The following is a 24,943-nucleotide window of genomic DNA, read 5'->3' on the forward strand; positions in this document are numbered from 1 at the left end:
TTTTCTTCCATTGCCCCATCACTGGACAACTTGGGGATAGGGTTCGGGAGTAGCTAGGCATCTGACTAGTTATATACACGATGGAAAGTTTGTTTATAGTTTTCCAGAGGCAAATCCATGGCAAAGGTCGGCTAACAAAGGCTCGCTATTTAACGACAACTTGTGTGATCTTTCTTATATGACAAGCTCAAAACTGATTTTGTTTCGAAGGTAAGGGTGTTATTGTATTGAGAAGATATTTCTCAAAATACATACTCATGTAGACCATTTTGTAGTATATGTAATTTTCTTAATTTATATATATTTTCACCGTTCCAAAAAAAAATAATTAACTTATTGATTGGTTGATTAGATACCAAACAAATTATCTAAAATTGTGCATCTTACCGACTTAATCTTAATATCCTCTTAAGCGGTAAGCAAGACACTAAACAATCTATAAATGACTCATAATTTGGATCATTTTGTTAATAAGTCTTTTATAAAGGAAAATTTGCCATAAATTATTGTACTAATCTCCTTATGCATTCGAGCTTGTGCGTACCTAAGAAGAAGGGGACCACTTGGGTACTTGTCCATGGGCGGAGCCAGGTTAACGCCTACCAAGGTTGCAACTGGGAGGGCAATAGTGATGAGAAAGAGATTTATGGTGGGAGAAAGGGAAACAGTAAGGAAAAGAGGAAGGTAGCCCGGGGTAATGATGTCATGGCGCTCGTGGCCCACACTCCAGGTAGATCATCTATGCTAACTCCGCCATTGCACTTGCCATGTGACCCCTCCCTCTGAACTCTCAAGCGCACAAGACAGGCACAGATACCTACCGTGCAATGTAATATTTTCAACAAAGAACTAACAAAATATTTACAAAAAGTTGAATAACAAACTAGTAAGTTTATATTTAATTTATCAGATATTGGAGGTCAATATAAAAATATTATCAACTTATAGAAAATATCATCAAATGTATCAGTTATTTGATTTATCAACTTATAAAAATATCATTGTCCTATGTGAAAGCAGAGAAGATGGAAACCTGGGGATGTGACTAGAAGTTTGACGCGGCGAAGATTCCATATGCTCCTGTAACATAAAAGTGTCAGTGCCAGGCTGGGAAGGAGTTCTTGATGTTGGCCCTCTGACGCTCAAGTCAGTTTTCGGCAATATAGAAAATAGCAAGAGTATTATAGCAAAAGAGTGTGTAAAATGATGAAGTTGTGTATACCTCTTCCTGTAGATGAGAATCTCCTTTTATAATGTCATTATAGTGCCTAAGTATGCATCTCAAAGCATACACATATTTTCTTAAGTGTCCTATAAAAATACATGTCAAAAAGTATCTCTAATACCTTTCCTTAAGCAAATATGCATATCTTTGATGTAACAGTCTGGAAGCTTCCATAGTACAATTTGCTTGCGAAACATGCTCTATTGTCAGTGGCACAAACCTCCAAAAGAATACGAGGAGATATACGGGTGAGTCCTATTGTAGGTCGACCGATGGCTGCTCGGCTGGGACATGCTCGCTCAATTGTACTGCGCCGAGCCATTTCCCTTCATTTAGCTTTCCCATTGTCAGAGGGTTGTCTCTCATCCGGACATACTTGCCTTCCGCTCGGCAAGGATAGTGACCAGGGGTGCACTGTTGTTTGTCTATTAACCTCGAGTCATCTGTTTGACCTTGCTCATCTGCTCGGTCGAAACTCACCCGTTTGGCCAACTTTGACTCCTTCCTTGACTTTGACTTCCACGTCAGCCAACCTTTCTTACTTTGGCCTATCTCTAGTGGGGCCACTCTTCATCATCGCATCAATCATCAAATTTATTTATAAGTTATCAAACTATAAAATATCTGTGTTTCATTTATTTTCATAAGATGATAGATCTATAATTTATGATAACTTTGTTGGTCCCTTGCGGCCGGCAAGACAGAGGTGAATTTTCCTATACGATAAAAATAAGAAATACTTTTCTCGATCTTTGGACTTCATTAAAATAAACACTTGAACAAAAAGTTAAGAAGCTAATTAATAAAAAGAAAAAACACAGAGATTTACTTGGTTTGTAATTAGGGGATTGCTAATTCAAGACGTTGAAAGCTCATTATTAAATCTCCTTCCATCGGAGAAGCCTCTCTTATAGCAGTTAAAGCATTAGATTGCAAAGAGAAACAGAATGAAGATTGTTTATAAGTGTTGTGTTTAGCTACTGGGATTAGAGCTATATTTATAGCCCTAATCCGGGCGCCTGAAAGGGTTCCGAACGCCTAGGTGTGGATAAAACTTTATCCACGTTACAACATATCGCAACATCTGGCGACTCGATAAAGTTTCTGGTTTGAGTGTCTGGACTAGGTCTGGGAGCCTGGACTGGGCTAAACCAGCCTCGACCAGGGCGCGAGCCTGAGGCGTCCTGCCTGCCCCGAGGGGTTCGGGCCCTCAAAGCCCGTCCGAGTGCCTGGAGTCTAGGCGCCCGAACCACAATCAACTTGTTGGCTTTTTGTTCGGGTCTTCCGCTTCGACTCCGCTCGCTTGGGTGATTTTGGTCATCCGGAATAGGGCTCACCTGAACCCATTTGTCGTTCTTCTCGATCAGTCTTCTGCTCTGGCTTCTCGTCCCTCGGAAATATCGTGCGCCTCCTTCTCATCTGCCAACATACTTTTCCGCAACGCCTCATCTCTCAAACGCACCGAGCCCGTCGACTCTTTCCCGTGCCATCCTTCTCGCTAGCTACATCTTTCGCTCGACTTCCTGTGCTCCTAAGTTCTTGCACACCTAGACACAAGGCATCAAAAGACAATAGGACCTAACTCTAACTTGGTTGATTAAATCAAAATTACTACGGGGTACTTACAATCTCCTCCTTTTTGATGTGAACAAACTAAGTTAAGTTAGTGTAACAAAAAAACAAATAATGGTAAGGTAACAAGTATAAATTTTGCAATTAAAAAAATGTACAAAAATCAACATGTTACCTTTTTTCTAGACTTAACCTCTACTTCTCCTCATTTGATCACATTAAAAATAAGGGTATACCATGAAAGTAACTTGAAATAAGTTTAAAACAAAGTCTAAAGGATAAAAAATAAGTGACTAGTATCTACAAAAATCAACAAGTTTAAATTTTAAAAATCTAGATTTTTACTATTTATAAACAATTTTTGAATAAATAATTTTAGAATTATGTTTAATTATTCAAAAATTTTGAAAATTTTTGCAACAGGTAAGCAGATATTTTCAAAGTTGTGATAAAATTTTCATGAAATTATGAATTATTGATTTATAATTTATCTTCTACAAAAAGTTAAATTTATAAAAAAAATATTTAAAAATGGTTTCCAAGCTCAAAAAAATCATGAAATTTTTTTGAAAGTGTAATAGAGCAAGTATTTTTACAGAAAAGTTATTTTTCAAAAATTGAATGAAAATCAAATTTTTAATATTTAAAATCTGATTTGTGTAGAAAAAATCATAGAAAACTAATACAGTGAAAAAAAAACTCAAATTTTTTTTCTTTGATCAATAACATAATAAGTGTAGGTGCAGCGGAGATCGACAAGAGGGGGGTGAATTGCTGTAAACAAAAAATAAAAACACCCTCCTCGGATTTCAACTCAGAACAAATGCAGTAGTAAAATAATAGAGACAGAAAATAAAAGCAGAAACAGAATTTTTAACCTGGTTACAACCAAGAGGGTTGTTAATCCAGAGCAGTGAAAAGCGCACTAAGAAAATTCTCCTTTGCTGAAGGCGGAGAAGCCTTTTACACTCTAATGGCTCAGAACTACTGCTAGGAAATGCTTACAGAGTTGAATGTAGAAGTTGTTGTGAATCCCTAGCTCCAGGGGCCTTTAAATAGCCTCTGGAAATCTGATCTCGAGGGTCCAAGGCGCCTCTAATAGGGGTCCAAGGCGCCTCCAAGAGGTGAGCGGATAAAACTTTATCCGCAGCTTGAAACGGTCACTTTGACCTGTTGAAGGTGCCTTCAAGCTGGAGGCGCCTCCAAGAGGCTTGGAGGTGCCTCCAAGCTGGCAGCTCCAATTCCAGCTTGCTTTCTCCAACTTCCGACGCTCCGTTCTTTTGGGTGATTGCGGCCAACCGGAATAGGGCTCACCCGAACCTAATTCCCGGCCTTCTCCTCGAGCAGCCTTCCGTCCCGGCTTAACGCCCCTCAAACGCCGCGCACGCTCTTCACGCCCACCGGAGTACTCTTCCGCAGCTCTCTCGTCCTTCGGATGCACCGAGCCCGTCGGCTCCCTTCCCGTGTCGTCCTTCTCGCTAGCTGCGTCTTCCTCTCGACTTCCTGTGCTCCTAAGCTCCTGCACACTCAGACACATAGATCAAACACAGCAGGACCTAACCAACTTGGTTGATCACATCAAAACTACCACGGGGTCCAACAATAAGAGTTTACAAAAAAATGAATTTTGCAAAAATTACTTTGAGAATTATTTTTAAATTTTAAAAAAATTGTTAAAAAATTCATAAAAATAATTTAAAAGTTAAAAAAATAAAATTTTTCTTACAGATAAGTAATGAAATTCTCTTTCTTAAAAAATTAAATTCTAATTACTTTCTCATAGAAATAATGCAAAGTAATTTATTTAATTAATTCTAAGTAAACAATAAAAAATTAAATTAATTAAAAGTATGACATGCATTAAAATTTAATTTAAGCACGATTTTGGAAATCAATATAGGTTCCTACAAACTAAATTAACCAAGAATTTTCTAGGAACATATTTTTTTGATAATTTTCTAATTTGACCCTTATTGTATCTAAATTGCCAATTTAATCCTTAATACTTTTTGAAATTTTAAATATCAATATTCGAACATGTAGAATTCTTTAGATTCTCTATTTCTATTTCTAATTTTTAGTTTGTCGAAGTCTTCTAATCGACAAGATGTTGCTAAGGTTCCTTTTAATTCATTAGTTTTTTACTAATTTTTTTATTATCTATTTCTAATTTATAGAAATTTTTTGATAAAATTTTAATAAATTTAAATAAATGATAAAGAGGTAGAGATCGTAACTGACTTACCTTGTTGATCTTTGATGCTCCCCCTGTAGAGCTGCTTTCTTCTGACGTTGCTCACCTTTCTTCAATGCCTTCGATGCTCATCTTAGATAAGCTCGCTTTGTCTTCTTCTTCTTGGTGACTTGCCATCAATGCAAGTTCCGCATGGGCTCCGATCTCTGACTCTAATGACTTTTTGTCCCACGTCGCCTTTAAGTTTTTGTGCTTTGTTTGGGTCAGCTTCTTGTCTTTTTCCTTGTTCTTTAATTTTGGACAGTTATCTTTGTCGTATCCTTCTTCATTGCAGTGGTAGCATTTACCCTTTTTTTCCTTCTTTTACCTTGCACTTGATTAAACTTATTAGCCTTAAATTTCTTTTTAAATTTCCTTACCATGAACGTTGTTTTGTCATCGTAAAGGGATGTTTCGGACTTTGCTTCATCCATTTTTGCCTTCGGGCAATGTTCTGCATCGTCTTCTTCTTTAGATCTGCATATCTAGATTCGTGAATTTCAAATGTCGAAAACAATTCTTCTAAATTACTTTCCTCTAAGTCCCTAGACCCTAGAGATGAAATATGCATCTACTAGAGTTGACCATTCAGGAGTTCTAGGAAATGCATTAAACGCATACCTTAGTAAATCTCGGTTGGTTATCTTTTCTTCGAGATTCATGAGTCCGATGATGAGTTCTATGATTCTCGAGTGGAGGTGTGCAATGGTTTTGCCTTCTTCTAACCGGAGGTGCTGATCTGGTTCCGGAGCAGGTCTTGTCTCGCGAGTTTTGCCTCCGAGATCCCTTCGTATAGTTCCAGAAATTTATCCAAGTGTTCTTTAGCTGACTCGTAGGTTTTGATCTGGTTGACTTCTTATGGCGGTAACACACTCAGTAGATGGAATTCTGCCTTACCATTTACTATGAAATCAACTTGCTCTTTTTTCATCCAATGATGTTCTTCTTTGCCCTTTGGTGCTATAAAATCATACTTTATTATAATTAATCATTCAAAATCTATTTGAAGAATATCTCTATCTTCTTTTTTTAGTTTGTAAAATCCCCATCGAACTTTGATGGATTGATGCTTGGTCCAACCATCATCTTCTGTGCTTCAGTCAGTAGTTAGTCCTTCTGAAGTTGTTGGACTCTGATACCACTTGTTGGTCTTTTACGACCGGCAAAAGGAGGGTGAATTTCCCTGCACGATAAAAACAAGAAATATCTTTCTCGATCTTTGAACTTGATTAAAATAAACACTTAAAAAAAGTTAAGAAGCTAATTAACAAAAAGAAAGTGTTGGTGCAATATCCCTCAGGTCAAGGGTGACCTGGTTAACCAAGTTGAGTCTTGGTTAGGGTTTAGATGTTTGACAATAAGACATCAATCGAAGAAGAGTCAAGTAGGTCAAGGTTGACCGGATACTTGACTGGGAAGTCCTAACTGGCATGTTAGGCAGAAGGAAGTCCTAGTGAGTGAAACTAGGCAGAAGGAAATCCTGGTGAGTGAAGCCAGGTGAAAGTCCTAGTGAGTGAAGCTAGGCAGAAGGAAATCCTGGTGAGTGAAGCCAGGTGAAAGTCCTAGTGAGTGAAGCTAGGCAGAAGGAAATCCTGGTGAGTGAAGCCAGGTGAAAGTCCTAGTGAGTGAAGCTAGGCAGAATGAAAACCCTAGTGAGTGAAACTAGGCAGAAGGAAATCCTGGTGAGTGAAGCCAGGTGAAAGTCCTAGTGAGTGAAGCTAGGCAGAAGGAAATCCTGGTGAGTGAAGCCAGGTGAAAGTCCTAGTGAGTGAAGCTAGGCAGAAGGAAATCCTGGTAAGTGAAGCCAGGTGAAAGTCCTAGTGAGTGAAGCTAGGCAGAATGAAAACCCTAGTGAGTGAAGCTAGGTGAAAGTCCTGGTGAGTGAAGCCAGGTGAAAGTCCTAGTGAGTGAAGCTAGGTGAAAGTCCTGGTGAGTGAAGCCAGGTGAAAGTCCTAGTGAGTGAAACTAGGCAGATGGAAAACCCTAGTGAGTGAAGCTAGGTGAAAGTCCTGGTGAGTGAAGCCAGGCAAGGAAGGAAATCCAGATGGATCAAGGATGATCGGACATCTGGTGTTGGGAAGTCCAAGTAGGTCAAAGGGATTGACTGGATACTTGGCAAGGAAGGAAATCCAGATGGATCAAGGATGATCGGACATCTGGTGTTGGGAAGTCCAAGTAGGTCAAAGGGATTGACTGGATACTTGGCAAGGAAGGAAGTCCAGATGGATCAAGGATGATCGGACATCTGGTGTTGGGAAGTCCAAGTAGGTCAAAGGGATTGACTGGATACTTGGCAAGGAAGGAAGTCCAGATGGGTCAAGGTTGACCAGACATCTAGTGGAAGTCCAAGTAGGTCAATGGAGTGACCGGATACTTGGCACGACGAGTAAAAGTCCAAGTGGGTCAAAGGGATTGACCGGACACTTGGTGGGGAGTCCTAGCAGGTCAAGGGAGTGACCAGATGCGAGGCATGATGTACCAACAGGTCAAGGTTGACCGGATGTTGGTGAGGGAGGTTTGGGACTTGGTTTTGGGCAAAAACCAAGTGCTGGATCGATCCGTGGATCGATCCAGGATGTGGATCGATCGATGGATCGATCCGGATCCAGGAGCTCGGATCGATCCGTGGATCGATCCAGAGGTCCCGATCGATCAGCGATCGATCGGGACGATCTGCTTCGCGCGATAGCGCTGGATCGATCCGTGGATCGATCCAGCGCTTTCGATCAGAAGCTCGGATCGATCCGTGGATCGATCAGCCGCTCGATCGATTCGGAACATTTGAATCGATCGGGATCCACCGTTGCGTCGGGTTTAAAGCCGCAGGCGGGCTTCGGCAGAACTTTAACGACAACTTCTCGATTCTCGCCAGCTCCTCCACGCTCACAAAGCTCGGATCGCCGGTTCTTGAAGGATCTTGGAAGCTCTCCAAGTCAAGAGGCGGATCAAAGCCAAGAAGAGAAGCTAGGGTTAGGGTTTGTACTCATTGTAAAGCTTGTAAGCTTCTATTTCTTGTACTCCTTCCCTTTCTTCTTGTATTGAGTCTTGTAGGGCTTCTCCGCCCTTGGTAGTTACCACAAAGGAGGTTTTATTTAGTGGAGGGTGTGTGCGTTGGTGTGGATCCTTGGATTAGTCACCTCTTGTGAGGTGGATACCAAGTAAAATCCTAGTGTTAGCGTTTTATGTTTGTTTCTGTATTTTCCGCTGCACATCCAAGAAGAAACAAGCAACGCCAAGCAACGAAGCGCACCAAGCGAACGCGACGAGCTATTCACCCCCCCTCTAGCTACTTTTGGTCCTAACAGAAAGAGGCACAGAGATTTACTTGGTTTGCAATTAGAGGATTGCTAATCCAAGACGTTGAAAGCTCATTATCAAATTTCTTTCCGGTGGAGAAGCCTCTTACAGTAGTTAAAGCACTAGATTAAGAAGCTAAACAGAATGAAAATTATTTACAAGTGTTGTGTTTAGCTACTAGGATCAGGGTTGTATTTATAGTCCTGATCCGGGCGCCTGGAAGGGTTCCAGGCACCTATGCGTGGATAAAACTTTATCCACGTCATAATGGATTGCAATAGCTTGCGACTCGATAAAGTTTCTAGTCTGGGCGCTTGGACCAGGTATGGGCGCTCGAATCGGGCAAAACCAACCTCAACCAGGGCGCGAACCTGGGGCGCCCTGGTTGCCCCGGGGTCCGGGCGCCTAGACCCCAATCAATTTCTAGTTGACTTTTCATCCAGGTATTCCGCTCCGGCTCCGCTAGCGTGAGTGATTTTAGCCATCTGGAATAGGGTTCACCCGAACCTATTTTTCAGCCTTTTCGAGCTCTCTTCTGCTCTGACTTCTCATCCCTCGAAAACGTGACGCGCCTTCTTCTAGTCCACCAGCATACTTTTCCGCAGCGCCTCATCCCTCGGACACACCGAACCCGTCAACTCTTTTCCGTGTCGTGCTTTTCGCTAACTGCGTCTTTGCTTGACTTCCTGTACTTCTAAATTTCTGCATACTTGGACATAAGACATCAAAACACAACAGGACCTAACTTTGACTTAGTGGATCACATCAAAATTACCACGGGGTACTTACAAATTTTTTATTATGAAAATAAATTTTGAAAGATTTAGGTGGCATTTGGTTATCTTTTAGGAATCAGAATGGAAATTAGAATCATAGTATTATGAAATGGGAATAAATATGAGCATGAATATCACTCTTAAAAATAATGTTCGGTTAGTTGAATATTTTCTATCAGAATGAACCTAATTTTTTTTTTTACCCTTAAAGAAAAATAAGAGAAAAAATTAGATATAAGAGAAAGTTGAATGTGAGAGAAAAATATGATGAGAGAAAAAGTATGATGTAAGAAAAAATATAATGAGAGAGAAAGTGTGATGGAAAAAAAAATGAAGAGTGGAAAAATATGATGAGAAAAATGGGGAAAGAGAGTGTGATAAGAGAGATTGAGGAGAGAGAAAGTACGATGAGAGAGAAAAAGTGTGATGGGAAAAAATGAAAAGAGAGAAAGTGTGATGAAAGAAAATGAAGAGAGAATGTGCGATGAGAGAGATTGAGAAAAGAGAAAGTATGATAAAAGTGAAAGCATGATGAGAGAGAAAGTGTGATAAAAAATAAGAAGAGAGTGCGTAATTGGAGAGAAAGTGTGATAAGAGAGAAAGTATAATGAAAGAGAATGAAGAAAGAGAAAATATGGTGGTATGGTGGCAACACCTCATGCACTTGCCACTAGACCGTCCCGAGTGAACTGAAAAAAGAGAAAATATGATGAGAGAAAATAAGGAAAGAGAGAGAATGATAGAGAAAGCGTGATGAGATAGAAAGAAGAAAGAGAAAGTATGATGATAGAGAAAGTGTAATGAGAGAATAAGGAAAGAGAAAGTATGATAAGAAAGAACAAAAAGAGAAAGTGATATGAAAGAAAAATTGAATAAATATATTGAAAGTATTTTCGTCTAAACTTAATTCTCATTCTCATTTTCATCAAAATCTAAGAGAGAAGATAAGTTTCATCAAGATCCATATTTTTAAATTTCATTTTAAAATTTTAATTTCATTTCCATCAACTAAATACAAAGTTCAAAAATGAATCTAATTTTTTATTTCTATACCATGTACCAAAAGTCACCTTAACTAAAAGATGATGAAATTAAATAGTGGAATGTTCTTTAACATGTAATCAAATTTATAATTAATTTATTTGTCCAAAACACCCGTTAAAATCAGGAATTTAATTTTTAGGATATTTTTATTTATTGTCGACGGTCCATTGCTTCAATCGTGAATTTGAGAATTTTACATTTATTGTATTGTTCAAGCTACTGACTCTCGATCTTCAACTTGAATGAATTATAGTTGAATGAATTAGACTATTTCCAAACCCACTCAAAAAAGAATTTAATTATTTAAGGCGTGTATACTTAAAATTCTGTCAACATGAAGAAGAAAAAACAAAAGTTGAAGGAATTTATGCATTTTCATTTTCGAAGATTATTGCGTTAAAAGTTTAAAAAATATAAATAATATTTAATTAATATATTTATTAAAATAAAAAATAATATCGTGTATCCCAGACGATTCGGTATTGTCAGTCTCGTAATAAAATAAATGGCATTTTGTTCTTGATATTCCTAAAATTTACGAGAGGAAACATCTGGAAAATACACAGCTCGTTAATTAATGTTTTTACGTTCCATATTACAAAAAAAAATTATTTACATTCTTCTAGGGCGACAAAAATAATCATATTCCTTGTCAGTGAAGATTTATTCCATTTTGTTTTTTCCTAAAATAATTTATAGAAAAACAAAATTTCCTTATATATAAGTTGCTTTTCGTAATTTTAATTTTAATTTTATTTCGTATTATTTATTGATGAAATCCACGCTTCTTCTTTCCCCACGTCATTTCCCATTTCCTCCTCCTTCCGCTCGTCCTCGGTACGGCGTCCGATACGTTTCCACATCTCCGATCTCCGATCTCTCCGTCGTGTCGATTGCTCGACTTCGGATCTCGAGTCTGGATCCCTCGTTCCCCGGCGAGGCGAGGATCGCTCTCAGTCGATCCGAATCGGCGCCAATCGGTTCATTGCGCTTCGTAGATCTCCTTCGCCTCTTATTGGGCCGAGAATTCAGTAGGTTGGATTCTGCTCGCCGATTCAGGTTCCAAGCCGATGAATTTCTGTGGGATTTTATCAATTTCTCTGTTTCTGACTTCTTAACCTTGCTGATTTTTTTTGATCGTTTCGATTCTTCAGGTCGGAACTGCCCCTTACGCTGGTGCGATTTGCATAAAGTTTCTATCTTTGGAGTGTTTTTGTCTTTGGGTGGATTGCGTGACTGGTTTGGGGTTCCGATGGTGGACTGCCGGGGTTTGATCGAGTTCTGCAGGGCCTTCGAGCAACATCAAAACATGGCCAACTCCCAGGCCTCGTCGGCGCAACGGAACGGCAATTCGAGGAGAAAGAGCAAATCTCTGAACCCCCTTTCCCATCCCTTCTGCGAGCACTCCGAATTCGCCGCCATCGACTTCGTGCTGCTGGTTTTGGTCCTTATCGCCCTCGTCGTCCTTGCCGTTCCCTACTTCAAGTTCATCTTCAGAGAGTCGTACGAGCTCCTGCCCGTGGCGATCGAAGTCATCAGCGAGGTTATGTATCAGGCCCCAATCGCTTATGCCGTGGGCCTTATCTTCATATTTGCCACCGCGGTTGTTGCCTGGGAATTATTGAGTTACCAGGCCAGAAAGTGTGGCAATCCCTACTGCAAAGGTCTGCGGAAAGCAGTGGAATTTGATATCCAGCTTGAGTCAGAGGAGTGCGTGAAATACTTGCCGCGATTCCCCAAGGATGCTTTTGGAACACGCTCCGTGGACTTGGGACAAGATCACAAGGAACTTGAAGCTGAGCTGAAGAAGATGGCACCTTTAAATGGGCGTACTGTTCTCACCTTTCGCTCCCCCTGTGGATGCCCCTTGGGAAGAATGGAGGTTTGGGGGGCGAAGAGAGCAAGAAGGATCAAAAAGTAGGCAATAATAGATGATACATTATCTATTACTAGATACTTTTTCTTCTGTTTTTCCCACAGCAAGAATAAAATAAAAGATTTACTATGGCATCTCAGGATCATACCAATTGTTCTTCATTCTAGATATGATTATTAGTACGACAGGTTGCTTTCCCCATATCATGAACAATCAGGTCTGATCCTTTATGCTATTCATAAATCATCAATAAAACGTTATGATTACTGAATATTCTCCTTTTCCTTCTTTTGTGTTCCCTATTTCTTTTAGCATTATTAAGAAACTATGTTGGATTTATTTTATTGAAATATCTGGAATACACTTGCTATTCACTGTTAGATGATGAATGGGAATAAGATACTTTCTAATGAAAGTAATTGTTTTACATGCTGCTGCTGCTGAGAATGCTGATACTTTATCTATATATATTTTTCAGTATTTACAGTCTGATCATACTAGTTTATAAAGACAATTTTTTTCCCTATTTCTTTCGCTCACTACTCAAGTCCATAAACAAGTTTTCAGATTACAATTCTGCATCTATAGCAGGTTCATAAACAGCATTTAGCCTGTATTTGCAATTATGCTCATGTAACACGGCCCTCCCACTTCACTAGTATTCAGCATGCAGGAGTTACTGCTTTCACTGTACATTCTTTTGTCAGGATACCATAAATGCCTCTTATGTTTCCACAAAAACTGATCTTGTTTGTCAGGTACAAAATGGCATTTAAATTGTAGGCCGATAGTCATAGCAGCTGATTAACCTTCACTGTTATTGATACTATATCTATAGTTTGTTTGATAAAGATGTTTGCATTGTGTGATACTGGCTCATGACCTGTTGGCTGAGACATTAAGTAATCAAGGATGTCAGCAAACTGCAGAAGAATGGGGCCAATGGGCAATGGATGAGACTCCAAAAGCAGGACTTCTACTTGCTCTTCTAACAATGATTGCACTGGATGGAATTGGTCTAATGACTAGAACATGTTCCATAAGTTTGATCAAGATGAGGAGAAAAATAGTGATCCTTGTTGACGTCGATGCTCATCTGAGTGTGCACCATTCTGAGAACATGACAGAGTCAAAGACAGCAAGGCTCTTCTTCGGAAAGAAGCTCAAGATTCAAATAAAATGGATCTGAACAAATCTTAGCTCAAGGAGGAAGAAACTTGGAAAATAAGAACAAAAGCATTAGGGCATTGCATCGGAAAGAATAAACGAATCCTCCTAGTCTTTCAAATCTCAACAATAGTCTTTCTTACATCCAAGAAACACACAAAAGTGCCCCCGCTATGGCCAGATGATCATTACATGGGGAGCTGCTATCAAGATGTTTAGAAGTCAATTTTTGACAGCAACGACGTGCTTGTCAGGTCACTGTTCAAAAGATTAAAAAAAATCATCCGTGATTTATCTCTCTACAACAAACTAACAAACTGTGGGACAAATTGCGTGGAACGTCTAGAATTAGCATATCACCTTTTGCCACCAAGAAACACACAAAGGCAGGAATTTTCTTGATCAATTGACTAAGCGGATCCTAAAGCAAAATCCCTCAGCATCCTGTCAACACATACAGAAATCCGATCACTAACAAAAAGGATAAACAAAGATGAGCTTCAAAGGTTAATGTAGACCACAAAACATCTAAAAAGAAGGGGAAAAAGGAGTGAAGGGGTTCATCCCATATGAGTATTAAAAACAAATACACCAATGAATGAGCAGGTGATGAAGAAAGGGCTAAAAAAGACAACAGAGCCTGGCGTCCTCGGCGTTCCTTCAAACCCTTTATAGAGGAAAAAAGATATGCAAATGCGAATAAGAAAAGATGGTTCCTTTTTGATAGCGGAAGATGGAAGAGTTGAAAAAGAACAGATTAGAAAAAGAAAGGGATTACCGTGGGTGTTCTTAGACGGTATTGAACTCGTTTCCTCCGATTTGAGAAAAGAAGAAAAAGAGCAGAGTTGTTGGGAAGGCACAGCCATGCAGCCTCTGTCCTCCTCTTTGCTGCGAGGATTGAATATTTTGGCATTTTTTAGCCACCGAAAAGAAATTCCACTGTTTATCTAAAGATTCCATAAAGTTAAGCTAAGGTTTGTGCTGTTTTTTTTTTTTGTCTAAATATAATCTTATATCTCCGGTGGTAAGACTTTGCTATTTTTAACCGAGGATCATAGAAGGAGCGGTGGTCGACGGAGGTGGAGTTGTAAAGATCAACGCCGTAAAAAATTCTATAATTTATCTCACAAATTATGTTAAAATGGTCTAAACCAGGCTACAAAACCCATTTTGCTACTATTTGTTTCATTCAAACAATATTAATTCATTTAAACAAAACCCATCCAACTTTTGCCTTGGCATCGAAGGTAAGAAATGCAAGTACTGCAGCCTTGGGTGTCTGTCTCAGAAATAAATGAGATTCTTGTTCATTGGCATGTGATCGTGTTTCAGATCATGAGAAAGCTTTTACTTCACTACGCGTTTTCTTGGATCCTTAACTATAGGACTTATGAGCTAATCTGCAGTCAAATCTGGATCACTGTAGCAAATCTACCATCACACTAAATCACTATAACAAAGAAGCAGACAAAGCAAAAAGGTGTGAGTGCTTTGATTGAGGGCGTCGGTGGCAGCTTGAATGATAAGGTGGAGTGATTTATTGCCAAATTTTCCCTTATAAATGTAACACACTGTGTTAGAACAGACAACAGATTGCTTGTAGGCACTGGTTACTTCTTCAGAAATGAAGATATCAGATGGAGTTCTTGTCTTCCTGGTCCTCATTTTGTTTGCTTCAATGGCAGCATCAACCATGGTTTAGTTACTTGCTCTCTCTCTCTCTATTTTCTTTCTTAGTTTATCTATTCAAACGAACTCTATTTGTTCATGTTGCAGGATGTGGCAGCTGAGGATCTGGGAGTGAACTTGGCTAAAAGGGTTAGTAAAGTAAAGATTTCACGCAGAATGGAACAAGACTACATGCATAATAATCTGACACTGTTTTTTTCTTGTTTAATTAGCAGCAGAAACACAAGCATTCTGGGTTTTCTCAAGCAGGTACCAAGTCTGCAACACATTTTCATAAATTAACAAATCTTGTTGAATCATCGTCCTTTTTGTTCTTAAGTTTACGATGTTTATGCTGTGTTTTTGCAGAGTGCCCTGGTGCCTGCCAATACAGATGCTCCAAGACAGCCTACAAGAAGCCTTGCTTGTTCTTTTGTCAGCAATGCTGCTTCAAGTGCCGGTGTGTGCCTCCAGGGACCTATGCTCACAAGGAGGTATGCCCATGTTACAATAACTGGAAGACCAAGAGAGGGGGGCCCAAGTGCCCTTGAAGATTCAATTTGAAGATCTAAAAAACTTCCCTCGGTTCTCAGTAACCATCTTAATATTACTGTTTCAAATGATGGAATTGTCCTAATATGAAGGCTTTGCATAATTCTATTGAGTTAAATCTATGAGTTTGCTTACCTTTGATCATCTATTCCATTTGATTTCATCTGATTCTTAAATCTTAACTATGATAAAGATTCCTGAAAAATTCAACACTTGTTCTGAAGACAAAGAACTTAGTATTCAGAATGAAATGATGGAGCCAGAGTTGTGCACCTCAAGCATTGACTTGGGAACTGAGATCAGAGAACCTGTATCTCTTCCATCAGGCATTGGTTCTTGATCATCAGGCACTGGCCATCCTCTGGGATGCCCGGGAAAACCAAGCCGACTTTAGTGAGATTCTTCATGTACTGAAGGAATCGTAGCTTTCCATGGCTCAAGATTTTGATTTAGTAACAGCTAAACTGAGATCAAGGTTCAGTATGGTCCGTGTGAACTTACACTTTAATAGCTGCGAATTTTATTTCAGAGATTGCCTGACTGCTTTTGTTTTAAGAATGGATTCTTCAAATGATGCATGAATCACGGTCACATTCACAGGTGTTGAATGATCGTGCGAGGGCCATCTCATCTTTCCTACCATCACATTAATGGACCGTAACGTCTTCCAAGCTATGATCCAAGAATTGAGTAAATGAAGCATTTAAACCTTTGAGCTCCGACCTGCACTTCCATCATCAATTATATTAAAGTTCTTTGATCCAAAAAATTTCATTAAAAGCAGTCGAATGCTTCATAGTTCTATAAATTGAGACCAATTTCCAAAACCTCGCAATTACGGTGTTATTTTGCTTTGATCTATACGATGTGCGCGATGCGGGGCCGTCTTCCTCTGATGTTGCCGGCGATCGTCGCCGCCGTCATCTCGTGCGCGATTTTTGGCGGCAGAGGGCAAGGGCCGGCGTCGGCACCGTCGGTGGACGATTGCACGGACGCCTTCCTCAACATGACGGGATGCTTGTCCTACGCCAGAGTCGGCAGCAATGACACGGCGCCCGGCGGCGACTGCTGCCCCGAGCTAGCTGGGCTCATCGACTCCGACCCCATCTGCCTCTGCGAGCTCCTCGCCGGCGGGGCCGAGAGCTTCGGCATCGCCGTTGACAACGCCAGGGCCCTCCGACTCCCCTCCCTCTGCCGCCTCGACGCGCCGCCGGTGAGCTTGTGCTCAGGTGGGAAACACGCGTGAAAGCTGTAATTTCTCTGTTTGCTGCAATGAATTCGACTTTTGACTTCTTCGATGTTGCAGATATAGGAATTCCAGTTGCAAGTCCGGCGACTGCTATTTCACCGGCTCCCGAAAGTCCGACGACGGCCACCTCACCGGCTTCCTCCGGTGGCAGCCGGGAATCACCTGGTCAGATGGACTCGCCTATAATTTTTTTTTTTTCACAACATTAAATTGGAAGTTTATGCTTATTCCAATTCATGGCCACCAATTTCATACGACTTCATCGGTGCTTGAACGTTTTCTTAGGATCCACGCCTGCATCAAGCGCGCAGAAACTCGACGGAGGACATGGAGCTGCTGCAGAGCTTGCCGTGACCGCCGCCGCTTTATCGTTTATTGTCACCGTCATTGAAATCTTTTAAAAGATTTATGTCTCCCTTAATTATTGTACGTTGGACAATTGGAGAAAATGGAAAAAAGACCTAAATTTTTAAAAAAACTAATTCAGACCTAACTCTTGAGTTGACCGTTGGTCATCTCATATTTCTAAATAAAAAATGAAAGCTTTCTAGATGAGTTGGTTAGAAAATTATGATACTTCGTATATCCACGTGCACAATCTTAATTATTGAGTCTGAGTCTAGACTCCCAACTATTGAGTTTGAATATCAACTCCTAATTTTCTATTGAGTTTGAGTATCAACTCCTAATTTTTTAGTGTAGACTTTCGATTGTCAAGTCCGAGTGTGACTCTCGAGTCTCAACTCCCACGTGTAGACTCTTAATTGTCGAATGTAGACTCCTGACTACATAATACAGACTCCTCCAATTCAAGTACAAACTCCCGACTTCGAGTATAGACTCTTGACTCCGAGTGTTGAAAGAAGATGTCAAGATTTACTTTCAAATAGTTTCCTTAAAATAGAATTGTCCTCCTTCGGTTATGCTTTTAAGATTATGATGGACGTCTGTTCTCCATGGTACAATGGTAAAATCATGTACATAACTAAACATTAGTTATTCATGACAAATTGAAAAAGTACTCGATTACTATCATAGGTAAACCATCGAATGTAAATGTACGACAAAGAGAAGATTTAGAGAACGAAGATAAATGTAGATTCTCTTCTTTATTATAACTTTCCCTTCTGCGTCTCTCCTCCTCAAGCCCATGGTCTCCTTGTATAGGAGTATCATCCCCCATTTATATTAAACGCCGAGTAAAGATCATTCAAAATATAATCATTACCCTTTTGAGCAATGCCCCGACTGGTCCAACATTCGACGTGCGTAAATTGTACTTATATACGAATCAACTTAATTAATCTGGACCTTTAATTTACATCCCCTATCCATGCATGAGAAGAAGCTCCTCCACATGTATTTGCTCACATCGTACCTGCATCGATGAGGACTAAAACTTCTAGTGTAGGACTAAAACTCATTCAAATGAAATCTCTTCTTCCACCTCTGCTTTTCCATTAACATTTCTAACGATATAATCATTCAGTAACTTAAATTTGTGCCCCCAAATTAGCCGCCGTCCATCGATGAGAAAAAAAAACTTCCTTAAGTCTTCTTTCGTGTCTCGAAAACAAGAGAACCCAACTTCCTAATACATCACGAAAACAAAAGCTCAAAACACGTATCTCATGCTTGAGACCATACACTAATTTTCCAAAAGCAATCAACAGGTGTATCACCACCCTTCCAGTTCCCCCCCTCAACCCACCTCGCCTACTACCATTCTTGAGTCCGCAAAGGAGCGAGCATAGTCGCCTTTGCCACCATTCTTGAGTCCACAAAGATGTAAACTTTAGCAGCATTTCTCCTTCCTCCATCCCATTTGACTCAAGAGACATTGAAGAGGACCTCCACATTGTCCTCAAACCCGCCTTCGTCGGAGAAGAAGCTCTGCAGATCGCTCAGTTGAGGGAGAGAGCAGACGTCGAAGCACTCGTCCATTAAAGGGCTCCAAGTGATCATGTCCTCTGCTGCAACATCATGATCCATGCAGTACTCCGATACCTGCATGGCCTGAGGCGCTTCGCATCTCGCTTCTTGGAGCTCCTCTGGAGGAGCAGTAGCACTACTTGCAGGATATGACTTTGGGCATTTTAAATAGCAACTGACGTCGAAGTTGGTGATTGCATTGGGACCTCTGTACTTGATCGCAGCAAGGTCATAAGCTTGGGCTGCCTCCTCCTCAGTACCTGCAAGTAGAAGATATGTGTTGATGGACAAGATTATGAACTGAATACTATTGACTAAGAGAACATACTGAAAGTTCCCAAGTATAGGTATTTATTGCCAAAAACTCTTCCGATCCTCGCCTCCCATCGTCCGTTATGGTGATGCCTGTCAAACTCCAGCCATGTCGACAAATGAGTAGACCTCAAGGCCTCAAATTGAACGTGTACTCAACAAACTAAAGGTCTAAATATCAATAAGCTCAATGGCAATTAACAGTTAACCTGGCCACTCCACGGTACTTGGAAACACCTCTCGAGAAACCATTGCTCCTGCGCCTGAGAGAAGCCAAGTACTCTTCCTTTGACATGCTCTGCATCTCCTTGTACTCCTTTGAATATGTATCGAACTGCATTCAATACATGACCAGTTCTTATTAACCACAAAATAGAGTATCTAATTGATCTATGAACAAAATTAGTTTGACAATAAATCTTTCAATGATTTCGTATACGAACGTACTGGAAAATTCAGAGCAGTTTCCGAACCCCAGTACTTGAGGGCAGCAAGATCGTATGTGTGAGCTGCTGCTGCCTCAGCATCATATGCCCCTGCACCAAACCAACTCGTAAATCAAATACCAATCTGATATGGAGACCATATCATATCATGAACTTTGTTTTTACACTTGAATCATCAAGGACTGTAATTTCCCCCACTCTAGATGCCAAGTTAGGCATCAGATAGATAGTAGGCATTGATCTTATGGAGTTTTCCTTCTTATTTTAATCATTGTTCTTGTATTTACGTGTTAGGATTCTTCATGGGTGGTTTGCATAATATTCTTTTAATTTTTTGCTTCATAGTATTGTTCCTTTAGTTCATGCTTGGGATTATAATGTTTGCCAAATTTTTTTGCATGATTCATGCTTAGTTAATCCTTGTTGGTTAACGTTACAGCATTTCTAGTCATTTACACGACATCAACTTGGAGCGACATAACCCCTTTGTTCTAGATAATTCTGCAAACTAAGATTTCATAATTTCCTGAATTAGAAAAATTCGTTGCCCCTAGCTTTTAATTAGGACTAATGATCTTGAGAGATTGCATTAGAAACAGAAACAATTAGCAAGCTCACATTACTTGAAAATACAACCCAAGATTTTCAAACTATAACTTAAATATCTGAAGACCTGAACTAGGTAAGATGGTGAAATTAGAAACTGTGGTAAGTTAAGGTTTGAGTTAGGCAGATTCATATCCAATTGAGGAGGAACAGAACATCACCTTCAAAACCAAAGATGGCCAATACGAGTAGCAGGTTATGGCCTTCAGGTTAACCGATGCTTCATGCTTACTCCACATTTCGTGAGTTAACCACACCAATAGTTATGCCTCCAAAGGGGAAAAAAAATCTCACCGACATACCATGTGATGATATTCTGATTGAAACCAAATAAGCACACTTTCTATCGGCGCCCTTTGAGAAGAGAAGATATATAACATGACACATTGGTGTAAATGTAAATTCTCTTAAGATATGAGCTGCAACTGTCATGGCCTGCTTAGATTAAGAAACTGACTCATTAACTTATCAGGCTCAACCTCCAGTCTAAAATGTTTAAATCTAATCTGTATAAAGTTTCTGAAGTTTCTTTATTAAACTCACTGCTCAGGCATTGTTACTTTGGCTGTGTTCAGACATTCAAGCATTGCTAGATCCAATCTACATGCTAAAGAATTCTCAGGCACAAATCTTGGTTGCCATTTAGTGTTTCTCCTTACTTGCTATTTGTTTGTTTGATTTCTTCTTGAGCAATTTGGTCGGTGTTTTCATGCTTCTCATAGGAAAAGCAATACAATACATCGAACACACAAAGGAACCATCAAACGGTCAAGAGACAAGCATTCATTTATTATAGGAAAAGAAAGGCTGGGACTTGTAAGCAGTGACTAACCTAAATAAACTAATAGCGATCGACATCAGACCACCAATCCATGATCCATCCACATGCATGTCCCCAGACAAGATCCGAGCAAAAAGAAAGGGCAAAGAACAGAAATGTCAGCACAAAATAAAAACAAATAGCAAGCAGTAAATAATCATATATACAATTAACTAGTGCCTGTAAAATTGCAACCCCTAGAAATTGCGTTGAATCCACATCATCCTAACCTTGTCTTCCTTTCTTCTTCTGAATCGGGTTCCAGCAATGCCTGTCCCACAGGTGAGCTTCATATCTCCCAGTCCATCTATGCCTTGAGACATGCATCCAAATCCAGCAATTAAATCAAATTCCTTTCTTTTCATGCTATCTTCTCAACAGCAGACTTAATTAAATTACCTGGTGACACCTCTGAAAGAAGAGCTTCTCTTCCCATTGGCATTTGCATTACCATTGCCATTCTCCAGGCTCAGGTCTTTCTTGGGGCGCCTGGGCTTTCTTAATGGCAGAGAAGGAGAATTGGAAGAGGTGGGAGGAGAGGTTTTCATTGATTTAGCGAGTGAACAGTGGAGGGAGAAGGGTTTGGTGTTAGAGAGTGCTCACTTGTTTGAAGCGGCACTGAAAGTGCGCATATATATAGAACCTTTAACCATGGGTTTGCAATGACAACTCACACAGCTCGCTCGTTTGAGGAGGCATTTGTTTTTTAACTGAGGGGGTTTGGAACCATGGTTAATTAAAGGGATGTCAGGCGGAGCCAAGTGGCTTGAGGAAAAGCTGTTGAATTCATGGAGGTGGAGAAGAGATCAACACTTGGCTCCAAGGCTTGCCATGCTCCCATAGGACTTGGTTTTCCGATGGCAAGAACCTTTCTCACACTCTATTCCTACTATCATGTCGTGTAATTATATCAACTCAGACAGAGAAGACAAGTGAGAGAATGAACCTGTTTTTTTATGATAAAAAATATACAGAATGCAAAATAATAATAAGAAGAAGAAAAAACAAGGAAAGACGAGTGAGGAGATAAAAACAAATTAGTCAGCATGGTGAGATAGTTTAGGCATGCCGGTTAACAAGTACACGCATGTTGATACAGACATGTTCTGTGATTTCTCGATGGAAGGGATGTTTTAAAAAAAAAAAAAAATCATCATCGCAATAGATGATTACTCTTTACTCTTTTCCAAGTGGAGTGAATGACTTCATTAGCCATTTCCAATACGAGCACAGATCTCCCGGATTTTTTTTATTTTTTTTATTTTTTATTTTTATGATTCAGAGGATGTGTCATTCATATTTGTGATCAGATTGTGATCGTGATCCGGTCACAAATAATTATGATCCCTTTATGGGTTCACCATCCCCATCAGATTATAATTTTTATTCAGAGCGAGCGGCCGGAGACCATTCGAAGGTCTCTAGTGATGGATAAGTGACCAGGTTACTAGGCGCCGAGTGAGGGTGTCCTCCGGATGGCCTCCGGCCGCCCGCTCTAAACAAAATCTATAATATGATGAGGATGATGAACCCAGAAAGGGATCACAACAATTTACAGCCGGATCACGGTGGCGATCCAACCACAAATGCGAGTGACACATTCCCTGGACCACAAAAAGTGGCCCAAGAGATCCTGCCTCTTCCAATACATAACATTATATTTGATATAATTTTGACATCGAAATGATACAATTTCAATATCAAACACTATTTGAGCTCCAATCCATCTACATATCACACCAAAAAAATATTCTTAATAATATTTTTATACGATAATTATTATATTTAAAATTAATATTTTATAGGTTATTTTTTTTTAAAATTCAATATCCAACTAATATATATATAATTTTTATTTTTAATGGGTAATGTATTTTACATTAATGCATATCAAAAAATTTAATATTTTATTGTATTATTTTTATGAAATTAGTGATATAATTTATAATTATAATTAAAAGATATTAAATAAATTTAAAATAATAATTTTAATAAATTAAATATTTACAAATATACATAATAAAATTTAAATATGATATTAAATACACTTAATTTAAATTTATAATAAATAATAATTATATTTAAATATCTAAGTAAATACAAAAGAAAATAATAATTATAAATTAATTACATTTGATTTTATTAATTGTATAATAAAATTAACAAAAAAATAAAAACTCTCTCACACTAAATTTGGTGATGTGAATAGTGCATCATCAAAGATGGTGTTGTACTATTCATGGGACCGGATCTTCTAGACCAGGAATTCCTGGTCCCCTCCTGGACCACAACCCTCATGTAAAACTGGTATCCTCACGTGCAACGCATGTGCACACGCCAGCGCCCAAAAGCCAAAAGCCGCCCCTCCAGCGTCGAAGCCCTAGACTCCAGCGTCGAAGCGTCGCCTCCCTCCAGCGCCGAAGCCCTAGCCCCGTTGCCTCCCTCCCTCCCTCCAGCACCTCTCCTCCCGCGACCTCCAGCGCCGACCTCCATCGCGACGACCTCCAGCGACCTCCCTCCTGCGGCCTCCAACATTGCGACGACCTCCCTCCAGCGACCTTCGCGACCTCCAGCCCCCGCGACGACCTCCAGCGGCCCCCTCCAGCGACCTCCGCAACCTCCAGTGCATCACCAACCTCCCTCCCGCTGCCTCTACCTCCAGTGCATCGCCGACCTCCAGCCGCCTCCATACAAAGTGTTCTTAGTTTCCCTAACGTACACGTCAATACTTTATCTCTATATAGCTCTTAATCAGATTGCCCTATTTATCAGTTAAGTCTTACAAAGTGTTCCTATTTAGACTTGAACAATCACCAACTTACATCATGGCTTTTTTTTCACTTTTTAATTCTGTACCTTACTTGTTCTACGCTAGTAGTGTTTCACAAGCAGTCGCATGTGCATCTTTTAGCAATTGTTCAATTTGGATCCATGCTTTTCCCTTGCAGTTTATTTTCCTAGCTATTTTGAGAGAGATGTTTGCTTCTGACACAATAATGCATTTCAACCAAGTTCAAATAGTAATTTGTTGAATTTTTTACGGACAAAACCCTGATGAGATACAGGAGATGTTAATTGAGTATAGACTTCTTGTAAAAGGTTCATCAAAACAAACTAATACTGATATGCAAATGATTTTTAACAAAATTGAGTCCAAATTTGATGTTTGCTTCTGACACAATATGATATTTTTAGAAGTTTTTTGAATTGCGACTGATATGCAATTTGTGCTCACCATCAAGATAAGGTTTCAGCTTGGACTCTAACCATGGAGGATGAATCTACGAGTTATCGTCATTTGAACTTTGAAGAAAATGAAGCTAGTCAGGAAGGTGATTTTGATGTTATTGATGAAAGTAATAAGATTCATATTTGAAATGTATGGAGTTTCAATATATCGAATTTTACTTTTTATATATTTTTCTTTGTTTGTTTGATTTTATATGCTTAAACATTGAAACAGATTTGAATATACCACAATTGGGGTTGGAATTTGATACAGAAGAACTGGTATCCTCACGTGCAACGCATGTGCACACGCCAACGTCCAAAAGCCAAAAGCCGCCCCTCCAGCGTCGAAGCATCAAAGCCCTAGCCTCCAACGTTGAAGCGTCGCCTCCCTCCAGCACCGAAGCCCTAGCCTCATTACCTCCCTCCCTCCTGCAGCGTCGAAGCCCTAGCCCCGTCGCCTCCCTCTAGCGCCGAAGCCCTAGCCTCGTTGCCTCCCTCCCTCCCTCCCTCCCTCCAACACCTCCCCTCCCACGACCTCCAGCGTCGACCTCCAACGTCGTTGCCCTCCAGCGACCTCCCTATTGTGTCGTCGACGTCCAGGGGCCTCCAACGACTTCCCTGCTGCGTCGCCGACGCCCTCGCCGACCGCCCTACCGCGTCTTCCTGAACGCGACCTCCCTCCCTCGAGCTCTGCAACCTCCGACGGCCTACCGTGTCTTCCCGAACGCGACCTCCCTCCCCCGAGCTCTGCGACCAAGGGCGTAGCCAAGGCTGGGCTTTGCTGGGCTCTAGCCCAGTGCAGCCTAGCAATACCCAGTAATTTTAGGCCTCATCCAATAAGCAGCTTAATAATTTTAGGTCTCAATTTTACTATGTTGGGCTGGGTTTTACTGGGCTTAGCATTTTTAGCCCAGGATAATTATTCAACCTGGCTGAG

At 40.2% G+C, this 24,943-nt stretch overlaps 3 protein-coding genes across 5 annotated transcripts; 2 read left to right on the forward strand and 1 right to left on the reverse strand.

Annotated features, from left to right (window-relative positions):
• Window positions 1-10,925: 10,925 nt before the first annotated feature.
• LOC121974678 (uncharacterized protein At5g19025-like) lies at window positions 10,926-12,151 on the forward strand. The gene is made up of 2 exons (XM_042525836.1): window positions 10,926-11,206; window positions 11,302-12,151. Exon 2 carries the CDS (start codon window positions 11,400-11,402, stop codon window positions 12,066-12,068), a length of 669 nt encoding a protein of 222 aa, XP_042381770.1. The 5' UTR covers window positions 10,926-11,206; window positions 11,302-11,399; the 3' UTR covers window positions 12,069-12,151.
• Window positions 12,152-14,424: 2,273 nt separating this feature from the next.
• LOC121974679 (gibberellin-regulated protein 12-like) lies at window positions 14,425-17,139 on the forward strand. 3 transcript variants are annotated; one of them, XM_042525837.1, is made up of 7 exons: window positions 14,425-14,886; window positions 14,967-15,008; window positions 15,095-15,128; window positions 15,228-15,352; window positions 16,011-16,639; window positions 16,717-16,824; window positions 16,945-17,139. In XM_042525837.1, the coding sequence occupies exons 5-7, from the start codon at window positions 16,276-16,278 to the stop codon at window positions 17,058-17,060; spliced, it is 588 nt and encodes a 195-aa protein (XP_042381771.1). In that variant the 5' UTR covers window positions 14,425-14,886; window positions 14,967-15,008; window positions 15,095-15,128; window positions 15,228-15,352; window positions 16,011-16,275; the 3' UTR covers window positions 17,061-17,139. The 3 variants fall into 3 exon arrangements, with proteins under 3 accessions (XP_042381771.1, XP_042381773.1, XP_042381772.1); XM_042525839.1 differs by lacking the exons at window positions 16,717-16,824; window positions 16,945-17,139 and having other exon boundaries at window positions 14,696-14,886; window positions 15,092-15,128; window positions 16,011-16,431; XM_042525838.1 differs by lacking the exons at window positions 16,011-16,639; window positions 16,717-16,824; window positions 16,945-17,139 and having other exon boundaries at window positions 14,696-14,886; window positions 15,092-15,128; window positions 15,228-15,558.
• A 1,082-nt stretch (window positions 17,140-18,221) lies between these two features.
• LOC121977382 (ethylene-responsive transcription factor WRI1-like) lies at window positions 18,222-21,374 on the reverse strand. Its single transcript, XM_042529967.1, has 7 exons — window positions 21,175-21,374; window positions 21,006-21,088; window positions 20,788-20,796; window positions 19,351-19,439; window positions 19,113-19,237; window positions 18,920-18,996; window positions 18,222-18,851 (listed from the first exon to the last, which is right to left on the reverse strand). Exons 1-7 carry the CDS (start codon window positions 21,321-21,323, stop codon window positions 18,490-18,492), a joined length of 894 nt encoding a protein of 297 aa, XP_042385901.1. The 5' UTR covers window positions 21,324-21,374; the 3' UTR covers window positions 18,222-18,489.
• Window positions 21,375-24,943: the final 3,569 nt, after the last annotated feature.

Source organism: Zingiber officinale, chromosome 4B (assembly GCF_018446385.1).
Source record: "Zingiber officinale cultivar Zhangliang chromosome 4B, Zo_v1.1, whole genome shotgun sequence".
In the NCBI taxonomy this organism is placed as follows: domain Eukaryota; kingdom Viridiplantae; phylum Streptophyta; class Magnoliopsida; order Zingiberales; family Zingiberaceae; genus Zingiber; species Zingiber officinale.